Source organism: Saccostrea echinata, unplaced genomic scaffold (genome assembly GCF_033153115.1).
Source record: "Saccostrea echinata isolate AGI-Se365-2 ecotype Australia unplaced genomic scaffold, CSIRO_AGI_Sech_v1 ptg000025l, whole genome shotgun sequence".
Classification (NCBI taxonomy): domain Eukaryota; kingdom Metazoa; phylum Mollusca; class Bivalvia; order Ostreida; family Ostreidae; genus Saccostrea; species Saccostrea echinata.
In genome coordinates, this window is record NW_026889774.1 from 18,088,720 (window position 1) to 18,104,928 (window position 16,209).

The following is a 16,209-nucleotide window of genomic DNA, read 5'->3' on the forward strand; positions in this document are numbered from 1 at the left end:
CAATTTGGAACCAAATTTAAATCTTAAAATGATTTTAGAATGTGATACAATAAAACGATTCAATGTTTTTTGTCCTTACTGCTTTCCAAATATAGTGAATTTACACTTACCTGCCCTTGATTGAACATAAGATATGCATGAGAGGTGGAGCTAACATTGTAAGAATGGGTCTAAAATTAGACTTGATAAATAACAATTACATGTTTGGAAAAAAGAATGTGATCACTCTTTTCAATTTCCCTCTCCATTCTGTATGGCACAAATATACTTCTGACAAAGGTTTCAAAACGAAATTAACAATATGAGAACGTCAATGTAATTAAAGCAGATTTTATATCAATGCCAGATGATTTAACACAATGTCCTAATTAGCGCAAAACATGCTACCTTACAAGTCACGTGACGGAATTTAGTATTCACAAAGTTACCTGAGGTAAGTAATCATGGTGAATTATAATATTCAACATGTCACAATCCTTGGTTACAACACAGAGAGCTAATGTAAGAAGAAGCAGTTTTTTTCCCTTTTTAACCATGAGCGCACGTTTGTCTATTAATCTCCTTTTGACACATTATTATTTATGCAAATATGCAACTACTGTTAAATGTAGAATAATAGACAAACATGCACTGACTATGTATAAAGTCAGTAAAAAAGTGGGCATCCTCATTATCGAATGGAGATTCAAGAAATTGTGATGACCCCTGCCTTTGAAAACAGATTCGAACTTCGTAAATACACACTTTTATTAAACATAATTATATAAAGTTGTAGATTGGATGTTGATCATTCTTGTAATGAAAAGAAAAATGCTTGTTTTGAAAGTTTATTTTGTCGCAAATTTCGTATGTCCTTAAGTGCAGTCATCCTTTACAAGTTTTATCTCTATGTGAGGCCTTGAAAACTTACCTGTACATCATACAATGTGACCAGGTTCCTGTCAAACTGTGTTCTTAGTATCCATTTGACCACCTCTACATTGTTTATTTCATTGCCTACTTGAATGTCCAGTTCCTGATTAATAGACAAAAGGAAATGCATATTTTACCAGAAAGTGTATTACATTTGGCAAATTATGGTAGGTATAAGATTATGAAATCCACCCCGTAAAAATGTTATTGATAATTGAGGCAAAGTCTCACATCAAACAAATGCTCTGATAGTGTGCATCCCTTGCTGCAACATTTATGCAAGTTGAGTTTGTGAAGGAAAAAAATATTTCTTCGTCACTCATCCAGAACACTTACACGTAGGTCAGACCTAACAGTTGAAGCAAGTCTAGAAGTTTGCATCCCTTAAACCATCATCTATGCTAGTCACCATAGAACTTATAGTTACTTGTCAATGACTTAAACTATTCTATCATCCAGAAAATACGTGGGTCGTCCGGTAAAATCATGGACAAGTTGTCTAAGAGTGAAAAATAATCAGCACTGCATTATAAAATTTTCACTACTTTTTAGTACATTATTCATCAATATATATAGCAAATTTCAAATAGATATATGCTAAAATAAACAAAATATGAGACTTCATGTTCTGTGTGGTATCACCTTACAGCGCACAGATGATAACGTCAAAGTGCCTAAGGCAGCATCACGTTTCCTCTTTGCTAAAAAAGTTGGGTAAGCCCCACTTAATTAAGTTTGGGGATTTCATTGATGCACATACTTGAGTTTCCTTTTATTCTTCCATAAACAGTCGAGGAACCAATCTCGCACACACATGGGACCTTCTGAAGATTTATTAGTAAGTTATGGACAGTACTCTATCAATAGGCTATCTTATATCAAGGGTCTACAGTGACAGCATCTTTCTCTATTGCCAGTAGCAGTTTGTCCCTACGTTTTGTTCTATCTGAGGACCTGATAAAAAGACTTCTGCTCAGAAAACTCCCATTTCATTTGTAAACTAAAGATCTAGTGATATCATTTGTAAACTTAAGATCTAGTGATATTTTTTTTTTATGCCCCCGTATCGAAGATTCGGGGATATATAGTTTTTGCCCTGTCTGTCCGTCTGTTTGTCCGCAAAAATTTAACCTTGCCCATAACTTTTGATTGGTTGGAGCTATGATTTTCATATATCACATGTGCATTCTTTGTGACAAGACCTTTCTTTGGGTGCCATCATATTTGACCTTTTGACCTTGGAGTTTGACCCACTTTTGCAAAATTTTATGAGACTTTAACCTTGGCCATACCTTTTGAACAGTTGGTGCTTGAGGTTTCAAACTTCACATGTGTATTCCTTGTGACAAGACCTTCCTTTGGATACCAAAACTTTGACCCTTTCACCTTGACCTTGGAGTTTGATCTACTTTTGAAAAACTTTAACCTTGGCCATAACTTTTGAACGGTTGGTGCTAGGGCTTTCATACTTCATATATGTATTCCTTTTGACAAGACCTTTCTTTGGATACCAACCAATTTGACCCTTTGACCTTGACCTAGGAGTTTGACCTACTTTTGAAAAACTTTAACCTTGGCCATAACTTTTGAACAGTTGGTGCTAGACCTTTCATACTTCACATATGTAATCCTTGTGACAATACATTCCTTTGGATACCTACCACTTTGGCCCTTTGACCTTGACCTTGGAGTTTGACCTACTTTAAAAAACTTTAACCTTGGCCATAACATGTGCATGTTTGGTTCTAGGGCTTTCACATTTCATGAACATGTGTATCACTTTTGACAAGACCTTCCCTTGGGGCCCCCTTTGACCTTGACCTTGAGGTTTTACTTACTTTTAAAAAACCTTAACCTTCGCCATAACTTTTGAACAGTTGGAGCTAGGGCTTTCAAATTTCACAGGTATATTCCTCAAGACCAGACCTTTCTTTAAATACCAACATTTTTTATCTCTTGACCTGGATTTTGACTTGCATTTGAGAAACTTAAACCTTCGTCATAAGCTGCCATATGGGGTCATCAATGTTTCACAAACACATCTTGTTTTTTCTTCTGTAGTCATTTAAAGTTTCTTAGGGCCTCTTAACTACATCTAAATCAAACTGAACTGCTCCCTGGTGCACCATAACATCACCATTTTTTGTGTGTTGCATTTACCACTTTCCCATTTCAAATGCTTGGGAAACTGCCAAAAATTAAGCAAATGCTTTGAAATGTTCCATTAAAGAGGAAATAATAGATAGTGGATTAAAAAAAGTTGATAATTTTTACCCCAACCTTATCTATTTAATACTTTATTTCAAAATAATATTTGTGTATTCTCTAATGAAACCCTGGATTTTCGTGCAAGTTATTCAACATAGTGCTTACAGTTTCTTGGGAATGAAGCTGATTTATAAACTTGATTATCTTGTTCAATCACCTTGAAAAATGTTGATTAGAATCCATTCAAACAAATCTATTGGATATATCATACATGCAAGTTTGTCTAGGCAGGACTCATAGTTATTTGGAAATGGACTGCTCTAAAATCTTAAACTTATTCAATTACATATACACAGAAATTTAGAAAATATAGGTCAAAGCAAGTCTGTTTATGTACCTCCCTATAAAAACTAGAACTGTCCAAAATGGACAAATACCCCCAGCTGCATTTTTCAGAAAAAGTACCAAGTCACTAAACATATTTTATGGATCTAAGAGGTGATCACAGGGTGTGTAAACATTTAGAGTGAAGATTTATTTTGCTCATTATACTAGGCACAGCCTAATAAAACATAAATACAAATTCATGTAATAAATTACATTGTTATTAGATTAAAAAACAAAATAAATTGCAGCTATCTGTCATCTTTGTGATACATAACACTCTGCAATTTGTTTGTTGAAAGAAAAAAAAAAAAAAAAAAAAATATATATATATATATATATATATATATATATATATATATATATATATATATATAATTATATATATATATATATATATCAAATTATACTAAATCAAAGAGCTAGGTTCACTTTATGCATAAAATGGCCCTGTCCTTATATTAATTAATTGACTATCACCCTCTATCCCATTTCCTATATCAAAATAAAGTAGAGACTTAGTACTTTCATTTCCTATAACAAAATTTCTTTTTGAGAATCCAGGTATTGGAAAACAGGCTTTGAGAAAATGCAATGTTCTTGAATTTTGCAGAAAACATGCGTATTTGACTACCTTCAGCAAAGAATTAAAATATGAGCACAGCCCACGATCCAAAAGTTAAAACATGTTTTGTGATCTTTAGAAACAGATCTTTCATTATGTAATTGCATATTTTGGATCAGAGGTTGTGCTCTACATGTAATATGGAAAAATACCTCATTTTTTGGCCATTGTTAAGGGAATTTACAGGACATTAGAAAAATGACGCATTTTATGACGTCATAATGCATTGACTAGAGAGAAAATTATGTCATGTTCAATAGATACACGGTCACCAAGGGTCCAAGTTATAAATACTGCATTTTCAACCAAAACTGAGCAGTTTCGATTTTTCAGAAATTCTCAGGGCCAAAAAGGGCCCTAAGTGGCTCTTGCTCTTTATCTTGATAACTTTAAACCAAATTCATTTTAAAAAACATAGGTAATCAGAGATTAGAAAGCTCACCTCGACGAATGTTATCTTTAAGTAAGGCAGATTTCACATCATTTCTTTTTTTAGTTAGTGTACATCCCAAGAGCAATATCCATGCAAGTTTGGTTTAAGTACGACTTATAGTTACGGTACTTGGAAATAGACCTGTTCAAAAAACGTTTATCCTGTTTACTAATCAAGAAAATTTTGGTCAGTTCCAACATCCAAAGTAAGTCTGAAAGTTTTCATTCTTAGATGCACCATCTATGCAAGTTTAACCATAACAGGCCATAATGTTATATAACTACTCCAAAAAAATTATACTGGTCACTCATCTGGAAAATGTAGGTCAGATTCAGAATCCAAAGCAAGTCTGAAAGTGACCATCCCTAGCTACATCATCCATGCTAATTTGGTTAAAATATGGCTAAAAATTCACTCATGTGGAAAATCTATGTCGAATCCAGCATCCAAAGCAGGTTGGTCAGTGTCCATCCCTAGATGCATCATCCATGCATTAGTTTGGTCCAGGTAGGGTGAATATTTACTTGGGAATGGACCTGCTCCAAAAACTTTAACCTGGTCACTCATCTGGAAAATCTAGGTCAGATCCAGCATCTGTAACAAGTGTGATAGTGTCCATCCCTAGATGCATCATCCATGCAAGTTTGGTCAAGGTAGGACTAATAGTTACTTGGGTATGGACCTGCTCCAAAAACTTTAATCTGGTCACTCATTTGGAAAATCTAGGTCAGATCCAGCATCCGAAGCGTGGTAGTGTCCATCCCTAGATGCGTCATCCATGCAAGTTTGGTCAAGGTAGGGCTAACAGTTACTTGGAAATGGACCTGCTCCAAAAACTTTAACCTGGTCACTCAACTGGAAAATGTAGGTCAGATCCAGCATCTGAAGCAAGTGTGGTAGTGTCCATCCCTAGATGCATCATCCAAGCAAGTTTGGTCCAGGTAGGGCTTAAAGTTACTTGGGAATGGACTTGCTCCTAAAAATTTAACCGGGACGCCAACGCTAACACAGACACTGACGCCGGGGGTATAGCATAAGCTCATCTCGACTTCGTCAAGGTGAGCTAATGAAAGCTGGTCATCCAGTAGGGATGGGGTAATGGTAATGTGTATTATTACGATTCTTGTCTGTTTGTCTCTATATAATCAATACCCAACTATTTTCGCATAGTATTCTAAGGATTTACATAGCGTAAGCATACTGTGCTGAAATAGTGCACGAGGCTTCTTTTTCTGAAACAAGAGGCCCATGGGCCACAACACTCACCTGAGTCAATATGGCCCTGCTGTTCTTCATCAGCAGATATCTCCTCCTATATATTCATATGTAAAGCTTTGATCACCTGTTCAAGGCATACCTTACCCCCAGGTGCCATGTTTTGAATGAAATTGAATCTAAACTTTCTGAGGATGCTTCTATATTCATATAACTAATAAATAATCATGGCTTTGCTGTTCTTGAAAACAGAAATTTAAAGATGTCTGCCACCCTACCAGGGGGGGGGGGGGGGGTCATGATTTGAAGAATCTTGAATCTACACTAACTGATGATGATTCCATATCAAAATGACTAATCGTGGCTTTGTTGTTCTTGAGAAGAAGATTTTTACAGATTTTTTCCTTTATATTCCTATGTAAAACTTTGATCCCCCATTGTGGCCCCACCCTATCCCTGGGGGTCTTGATTTGAACAAATTTGAATCTACACTACCTGAGGATGATTCCATATCAATATGACTAATTGTGGCTTTGTTGCTCTTGAGAAGAAGATTTTTCAAGATTTTTTTTTATACATTCCTATGTAAAACTTTGATCCCCCATTGTGGCCCCACCCTACCCCCGGGGGTCATGATTTGTACAAATTTGAATCTACACTACCTGAGGATGATTCCATATCAATATGACTGATTGTTCCTTTTTTGTTCTTGAGAAGAAGATTTTTAAAGATTTTTTCCTATATATTCCTATGTAAAACTTTGATCCCCCATTGTGGCCCCACCCTACACCAGGGGGTCATGATTTGAGTAAACTTGAATCTACACTATGTAATGAAGGTTTCACATAAGTTTCATCTTTTTCAGCCCAGTGGTTCTTGAGAGAAGATTTTCAAAAGATACCACCAAATTTTCACTAATTCTTAATTATCTCCCCTTGAAAGAAGGTGTGGCCCTTCATTTCAACAAACTTGAATCCCCTTTACCCAAGGATGCTTTGTGGCAAGTTTGGTTGAAATTGGCCCAGTGGTTCTGGAGAAAAAGTCGAAAATGTGAAAAGTTTACAGACGGACAGACAGACAGAAGGACGATGGACAAAATGTGATCAGAAAAGCTCACTTGAGCTTTCAGCTCAGGTGAGCTAAAAATAAACAAAATAATTTTTTTCTAGAATAGTTTCATGCAACTTTTTTATCTTAACTCGACTAAAATTCTTTGAAACTATTTGTACATTATACCTTAGAGACTGTTTCATGATATCTGTGGTACTACTGCTATGCAGGGCAAAATGATATACTTTGGTGAAAAATGGCGCAAAAGTAATTGTTTAATTTACGTCATTTAATTTTCTGTCAACAAAAACTTCGCAAAACATTATTAACTTGCCCTGCAAAATTGTACTACCGCAGTTATCATGAAGGGGCTAATTGCATGGAACATTCAAAATTTTTAAAAAAAAGATACATGTACATGTAGCACAAAGTGACGTCATAATAGGGGTGTACAAACATGTTACTTTGTAAGAGGTGATGAAAAATTGCAAATGGAGAAAATATTGTCATTTGTATACAACAGTCAGCATAATAATAACAATTGTGTTGTGTTATGCATGCACTATGCCTAAATAGTAGTCAGGGTTTGACAGTACACTTGCCTCCGGCTCGTGCACCATGTGTCAAACCCTGACTACTATTTAGGCATAGTGCATGCAAAGCACAACAATAATATATAAATAGTGCACTGCTTCTTTTTCAGAAGAAAATCCGACAACGCCCACGCTGGGGACTGAACTCATGACCCCGAGATTGTCAGTCCGATGCGCTACCGATTTAGCCATGTTACTGTGTATTTTAATATATATAAACTTAGTTTAATATATATAAACTTTGTTTCAAATATTTGATACTTTGAAAATAAACAAAATACCGTAAGTTTTGGAAGATAAGACGATACTTTTTTTCTCTGAACCGCTGGGATCGTCCTATTTAACGAATCGACCAATCTAAGGCTCAAGTTTACGAAAATGCCTCCAAATCAGAAAAATTTACGTCAATTTTAAAGCAAATCTGTGCCATTTTCGTATTTTTTAAAAAAAATTTTACCGAGAAAAAAAAAAACCCAATAAAGAATTAAATATTTATTCCATTGATTTCTTACAAATTAAGTTCCAATAAATATCCGTCGATGTACAAAAAAACTTATTACCGGTATATCATCTAGTAATTAATGTTTCAAGGTATATTTACAACATGCTGTGTCCATCTTGTGAAGTTGGAAGTCGCAATCGTTTACTAAAAAGAAAACCGCAGCCGTATCAAAATTTAAAATACGGAAGAGTTTTCACAATCGCAATTGTAATTCTTTTTTTACCATTTATTTGTAACGATTAATTAAAATAGTATGCCTTAATATTTGTTCATTGTCTTGTGATATTTATTTAGATGTAAAATGCATGAAGTAAATTGTTGCCAGTAAATTTCTAAATTTATTTTCCACATATGCCGCTAGTAATAACTATTTTGTTTTATATCTTAATTAATTATAATAAAACGAACGTATATTGAATATACTATTATACGTTTTTGGAAGTTATAAATTCATTTATTTACGATACGTTATATTTTATTCACAGTTTTTTGTTTGTTTGTTTTTTTTTAATAGTTTCTTGCAACATTTTTACCTTCACTAAACTAAAATTGTATGAAACTTTCTGTACATTATACCTTATTGCATGAACACTCAAAATTAAGAAAGAAAGATTATGACGTACATGTCATAATAGGGATGCAGTGAACATGATGATAAGAGGTAACGAAACATTGCAAATGGAGAAAATATTGTCATTTTATACAACAGTCAGCATAAATAACAATAGTGTTGTGCTTTGCATGCACTATTCCTAAATAATAGTCAGGGTTTGACAGTACACTCGCCTCGGCCAGCTCGTGCACCATGTGTCAAACCCTGACTACTATTTAGGCATAGTGCATGAAAAGCACAACCCTATCATATAAATGGTAATTGACAGTACTTTTTACGTAATTGAAAGTAATGCGTATTTGGCCAAATTTTTAATTATATGTACTTGTAATTCAATTATACTTTCGAGAAAAGACATGTTATTCACATTAACTTTTCAATTACATTCAATTACACTGATATATAATAAATGAAAAATAACCCACCCCCTCCCTCCCAATCTTGTATACATTTTTCAAGAAAGGTTAACTTATCTTTTTGACAAAATATTTTATAATAATAATTTTTTTGAAAGAAATTCACATATTTCCCATTTTTAGTGAATTGCTGTTTCCTCTTATGCATTTTCTTTAAAACTTTTGAATCCAATTCATCTCCTTTTGTAAAATGTACAAATAAAATCAACAATTTTGATCAACTTGAAGTTGTTTATGACTTGACATGTAAAATACTTAGTCCAATGGCTTCTAATCCTTTGTTTGCCATATCTACAGCTTGTGTTAGAAGTGATTAACAGGTGCTAATTAGTGCTATATAAGATCATGTACATATTGACACTGACCCTAAATAGATATTTTACACATATTTTGACTTTACCTATTGGTAGTTTTATACACACTTGACTTCTTTATGGTAGTTTAACACACAATATATCAAATACCAACATTCTGAGATATTGTTTAGGATGATGGAAAAAAAAACATCAAGCAAAATGTATCCAATTTTTTTCATAAATATATCAGTATATTCAAAAATGTAACTCATGATTTAAGATAAAACATGAGTTAACTTGTTACTAGTCAGATCTATGTATTCCTTCCACAAATGCCTCCATGGAAAATATCTTCATTTTATGTAGCAGGAAAATCTTTAAACCCGATAGCTGTAGGTTAAGGGAAACAATATTTAAGAATTTCATTAACAACTTAACAATATTAATGTATACAAAAAAAAAAAAAAACAACTGAATCTATTATAAGCATAAAGGAACATTTGTGACTTTTTTTTTTTTACAAGTTTCTAAATGTAATTTGTAATTAATAAATGAAAAGTAATTGTAATTTAATTAATTACATTTCAAAATCCCTGTAATGGTAATTGTAATTTAAATGAAGGATTTGGGCAAGTACCCGGTAATTGTAATTAAATTAATTCTTTTCCTATGTAATTGACCCCATCCCTGTCATCCAGTACCTAATTACTTTTATTTAACAGAAATTATAACTTATGTTTCAGAAAGTTAGAGAACAGAAATCTTTAATTACTCTGCCTGAGTATCCAGGAGATATAGATAACACCTGCTAGATCAGAGATGCTCTAACAACTTCCCATATTGAACTCATTGATTAATCTTTAACTGGATTCATGTCCACTCATTACTTCCAAGGGACAAATGGATTTACATTATCTGCTATGTAATGCACCGTGAGTCTGTAGTACAGTAGAAAATGCATGTTTATGTCATTCTGTTGAAAACAAAGATTTTGTTTTTAATTTGTTACAATTAAGCATTGAATCATTATTTTTAAAGATATAGTCTCATAACTGCAACGGTGTGTGCAAACAAATTGAGTAATGCGCATTAGCCATGATTTGAATAAACTTGAATCTACACTATCTGAGGATGCTACCATATAAATCTGACCAATCATGGCTTTGCTGTTCTTAAGAAATAGTTTTTTTTAAAGATTTTTACTATGTGTTCCTACATAAAACTTTGATTGCCCATTGTGGCCCCACCCTATCCCCGGGGGTCATGATTTGAACAAACTTGAATCTACACTATCTGAGGATGCTACCATATAAATATGACCAATCATGGCTTTGCTGTTCTTGAGAAGAAGATTTTTAAAGATTTTTCCTATATATTCCTATGTAAAACTTTGATCGCCCATTGTGGCCCCACCCGACCCCCGGGGGTCATGATTTGAACAAACTTGAATCTACACTATCTGAGGATGCTACCATATAAATATGACCAATCATGGCTTTGCTGTTCTTGAGAAGAAGATTTTTAAAGATTTTTCCTATATATTCCTATGTAAAACTTTGATCGCCCATTGTGGCCCCATCCGACCCCCGGGGGTCATGATTTGAATAAACTTGAATCTACACTATCTGAGGATGCTACCATATAAATATGACCAATCATGGCTTTGCTGTTCTTGAGAAGAAGATTTTTAAAGATTTTTCCTATATATTCCTATGTAAAAATTTGATCGCCCATTGTGGCCCCACCTGACCCCCGGGGGTCATGATTTGAATAAACTTGAATCTACACTATCTGAGGATGCTACCATATAAATATGACCAATCATGGCTTTGCTGTTCTTGAGAAGAAGATTTTTAAAGATTTTCCCTATATATTCCTATGTAAAACTTTGATCGCCCATTGTGGCCCCACCCGACCCCCGGGGGTCATGATTTGAACAAACTTGAATCTACACTACCTGAGGATGCTTCCACATAAGTTTCATATTTTCAAGCACAGTGGTTCTTGAGAAGAAGATTTTTTAATGATGTCATTAATTTTTCACGCATTCTTAATTATCTCCCCTTGGAAGAAGGCGTGGCCCTTCATTTGAACAAACTTGAATCCCCTTTACCCAAGAATACTTTGTGGCAAGTTTGGTTGAAATTGGCCCAGTGGTTCTGGAGAAGAAGTTGAAAATGTGAAAAGTTTACAGACGGACGGACAGACAGACTTATACAGACAAAATGTGATCAGAAAAGCTCACTTGAGCCTTCGGCTCAGGTGAGCTAGAAAGCTTGGTTACCATAGGGCTTATACCAGTAGTTATTTTTTAATGAACCTGCTTTTTAAACTCTAACTTGATCACTCGTGCAATAAATCTAGATCAAATATAAAGCAAGTCTATATTGGAGGGCATTCTCTTGTGCATCATCCAAACTTTCAGTGAAAAATACCATTATTATCAAAAATTAAGTGGATATTAACGGGTATTTTAAAACATAAACATTTACCTTTTTCCCCTTTTGCTTTGCAGTGATATTCTTAAAAACAAGTTGTGGTTGTTCTAAACTAGCCCATCCAGCTCTGCATTTATATACTCCTTAAAAATAATGAAATTTATATGAATATTTTAGCACATAAGGATAAAGAGGACTCTGAAACTAAGAAGACTTTTCATGTATAGGGTAAGTAAATCTTTTTTCTTTTAATATCAAACTCCATGTTAATTAATCCTTTGTGCTATTATCACATCTTTTCACAGCTGCTGACATTCTATTTTGAGCTAATTAACAAATACAACAGCAAGAAAGTCATTCATATCAATGGGCATTTCTTAAGGCCAGGCCTGTCCTAAAAAAAAATGTACAAATAAACAGATTTCAGCACATGTGCATACATGGTTTCAATGTAAAAATTATTCTAAATGAAAAAGTTAAAGATGGCACACAGTGATTGATCTAAAAAAGATCTACAAACAATACAGATCTTTGAACAGGGCATAAAACAACAATTCCTGATGTGGGATCAGGTGCCTAGGAGGAGTAAGAATCCCTGCTATAGCCATCACACCTAAAATAGTTTAAAGTCAAGATATAGTAAAAGAGTTTATACTGTCTTTTTATAGCAGGTCCATTATGACATCATAATTAATTTAAACTTATTTATTCCTGTTTTTTAATTGTGTCTATCTATAAATTATGTAGAGAATGAGTATGTTCAAGAAATTCCATTTGAAATCATGTCAAAAGTATTCCTGATGCCTTGATCAATACAGTATTATTTTAAAGAAGAGTCAAGAACATATACTATTAGCTGTTTTCTGGAAGACTGTAGGCAATCTGGATACATTTCCTTTGTCTGATACAGATAAAACTCCCGTATTCATAACTGATTTTCTTTATTTTTCATTGAAATCACAGTAAAAATTACAGTGAAAACTTTCTAATCTGACAACTGTGCAATCCATTTCACTGTATATTCCAACCTTACTTTCATTCCAATTGTACTATTTTCAATGTCTTTACACTGTGTATTCCAACACATAGTCTATTCTGATACTTGTCAAATTTGTCTTCCAGTGCATGCCGGATTAGACAGTTTTTTTGAAATTGTGTTTACCTAAAAATGATGTCACAGTTTATTACATTTTCAAAGTAAAATACTGTGATTTATTCATTGAGTAAAAGTGATATTCTCTCAGATACGAAAGAGATATGTCACAGTGTAAAAGGATATCAAAGTAAGTACATGTAAAATACTTGTAATAAGACTGAGATAGTAACTAAACCATCTTGATAAGACTAAAACTGCCAATTTCTTCCCAAATATGTTGCTAAAATCGATGTTACAATGTTTTCAATCTCACAATTTGCTAAGCTTTGACATCTCAGCTGCTCAACTATGACGTCACAGCCTATAACACCGTGTAAAGAAAAGACAGAGGCAAACGAAAAATCAAAGAAAATATAATAAACAGAAAATTCAATGTTTTGTAGTTGGATATGGAATTTATTTCACTTGTGAGACAGGGTTTGTTTTTTTTTATTTTCACTCGTGCTTCGCACTCATGAAAATATAAAGAAAAAAATCCTGTCCCACTCGTGAAATAAATTCCATAATTATTTCCAACTACAAAACATTGAATATCCTCTATATATCTTATTTAATTAAGGAGGGATTCTTCTCGTGTTTATCATATCAAAAAAATTAATGAAATTTTCAAAGATTGAAGAAGACAATATCACTAACCGATGGCATAAATTACAATATATTTGACCGTTTAATTAAAAGGTCAAGGTCATGTCAAGGTCATTATCTTTTCCATGTCATTAAGAATAAAAAAATATTGTTGCCAATCATGTAATGCTTATAATTATTATTTTAAAAATTTAATCACTTTCTTTTTACATAAAAAGTTGATACAACAAAAATTTTACCAAATGATAATATCAAACTGAGATAAACAGTTAATCTAAAAAGATATTGGGTAACCTGAATTTCCTCTATTTTTCTTAATTTTTTAGGGAATATTTGTAGTTTTAGTATGTTTTGCATATTTAAAATTTTATTATTTTTACATATGGTGAAGGAGTCATGTAAAGGTACAAAATGATATATAAACCAAAAGTTTTGACCATTTAATAAGAGAGAAAAACATTTTTTACTGAATTTTTACTCAGATCTGTTCTTAGAATCCTTAGCTTTCAAAGGCTGTAAGATTGCCATTTGTCTATAAAATCATATATAATTGAAATATTTTAAAACTTTAGTCCATTATTATTAATTTCAGCCACAACAAAAATTTCCTTAAGCCTTTGATTGTTTAAAAATGCCTTTTAAATTCATTGTTCTGTAGTAATTTTGAGAAGCAGAAAAGGAGATATTTTCATACGCCGACATTCCGCCAAAAATACAGTCCCTGCTAGATTTTTAAGTCAGTTTACCGCTACTATTTCAAATTGTACAATCATAAAAAAGGAAGAAAAATATGATCTTTAAAACCCTTAACATCTAAATATAAAAGACATGTAAGCAAATATACTTTGAGTATTTCATTAAGTCAGAAACCAGACAAGAATCCCTCCTTAATCTTTATAAAAGCATCATAAAAGATTTCATTTCTCAAATTTGAGAAATCTTTAGGCACTATTCACCATATCTTGATCTTAATAACTAAAAGCTAAAAAAAAAAAGGCCCATGGTCAACAGTGCTTACCTGAACTTTCAAATACAAAATTTCAGCAATTTTGAATTAGGAAAAACTGTCTTCTCATTTGTTATTTACAATTGTTAATACTGATTTAATAGTTGCAAACTCAGTTTAACTGTTGATGCATAAGCAGTGCCAGTAAACAGATGTTTGTGACCATTATATCAGAATAAAAGATCATAAAAAACAGGTGAGAAGATGGTTTTTCTCACTCTAATGCAATTTATGCATTTTGTTTTATATTTACATCTTATTTTGTTGAGTTTTATGACACAAAATATGTCAAGAAGTGTTGTGTTTGCATCGTTATATTAAAACTATCAAATACTAAAATCGGTACTTGATTACTCAGATGTATATTTTTTTCATATTTCAAAGTACAAATGTACATATATTTATTAAAAATTTATCAGAAAAAGTGATCTAAATATGCATTGTCCATGTCTTTACAATAATTAGCGTCATCTACACCAAATAATACCCGTTATCGCCTGTGCCTGTGTACATAGTAATCACCCTAACCAATCACTGGACACTGTACACAGTGGTTCTCACCTATTGTGACCCTAATTTATGGATGGCTCTAATTATTTAATTGTTTTCAAGGAACATCGATTGATTATTGTATGTATACATAAATTGGGGTATTCAAAATTTAGCGCAATCACTGGGTATGGAGTTGTTGGCGAAATCATGAATTAGTGCTATACATGTCCGTGCTGTATATTGCATTTATAAATGATTTTTTAGCAGTATTCATGAATTAGCGCATCGTTGTCTGCGCCAAAGCCACTAAAATATGCCCGCTTTTTTTATGTACACACACAGTATCCTTAGCTTATTTAATTAGCATAAGGTAGCGAAATCGGACATACAAAGAAATACCGCTACCAATTAAAAAGTGAAGAAATATTTAAAAATAGCCAAAGATTTAAAAAATGTTAAAAGTCAGCTGTGCATAGTAAATTTAGGGGGAAAAGGAATCAGTCTAGTTTGTTGGGTATGCCTAATCATTATAAAGTTGCGTCCTTCTCTTCCATTGATCAAATTGTCTTCCTAAACAAGAACTATAAGCATTTGTAATTATTGGTACATGTATATTAATTGATCACGTCTTTGTGTTTATTTGATACATAAATTAAGTACCATAAATCGTTTTCGTTGGGCTCTATGTTTATGTATATGCATCATAAACTAAAGAAAACATTGATGGGGTAAACAGATCTCAATAAAATCAACAAACTTTTACATGTATATACATTTTTTCCAAGTACCAGGGACTCGATTGGAAAATTATCCTGAGTAACCGATTACCAAATATCAACCAATTTGACATCCCTAATTAAAACATCACAATCAAAAGCTTTCACTCTTGATAATGCTTGTTTAATTCCCTGAAACATCAGTGCATTGGCCAATCAAAATGCAGATCTAAATATGCATTGTCCATGTCTTTACAATAATTAGCGTCATCTACACCAAATAATACCCGTTATCGCCTGTGCCTGTGTACATAGTAATCACCCTAACCAATCACTGGACACTGTACACAGTGGTTCTCACCTATTGTGACCCTAATTTATGGATGGCTCTAATTATTTAATTGTTTTCAAGGAACATCGATTGATTATTGTATGTATACATAAATTGGGGTATTCAAAATTTAGCGCAATCACTGGGTATGGAGTTGTTGGCGAAATCATGAATTAGTGCTATACATGTCCGTGCTGTATATTGCATTTATAAATGATTTTTTAGCAGTATTCATGAA

The 16,209-nt window shown here is 33.1% G+C and overlaps 1 protein-coding gene and 1 long non-coding RNA gene across 3 annotated transcripts in view; one reads left to right on the forward strand and one right to left on the reverse strand.

Moving 5' to 3' along the window:
- LOC133192070 (actin-related protein 5-like) overlaps window positions 1–16,209 on the reverse strand; it is a 99,248-nt gene that overhangs the window by 79,665 nt on the left and 3,374 nt on the right. The window contains exons 2-3 of the mRNA XM_061327914.1: window positions 11,740–11,828; window positions 911–1,015 (exon numbers count right to left, since the gene is read on the reverse strand). Coding sequence (XP_061183898.1) covers window positions 911–1,015; window positions 11,740–11,828 — 194 coding nt within the window. The remainder of the gene's footprint in view (window positions 1–910; window positions 1,016–11,739; window positions 11,829–16,209) is intronic.
- LOC133192086 (uncharacterized) overlaps window positions 1–16,209 on the forward strand; it is a 427,629-nt gene that overhangs the window by 72,065 nt on the left and 339,355 nt on the right. The window lies entirely within an intron of this gene.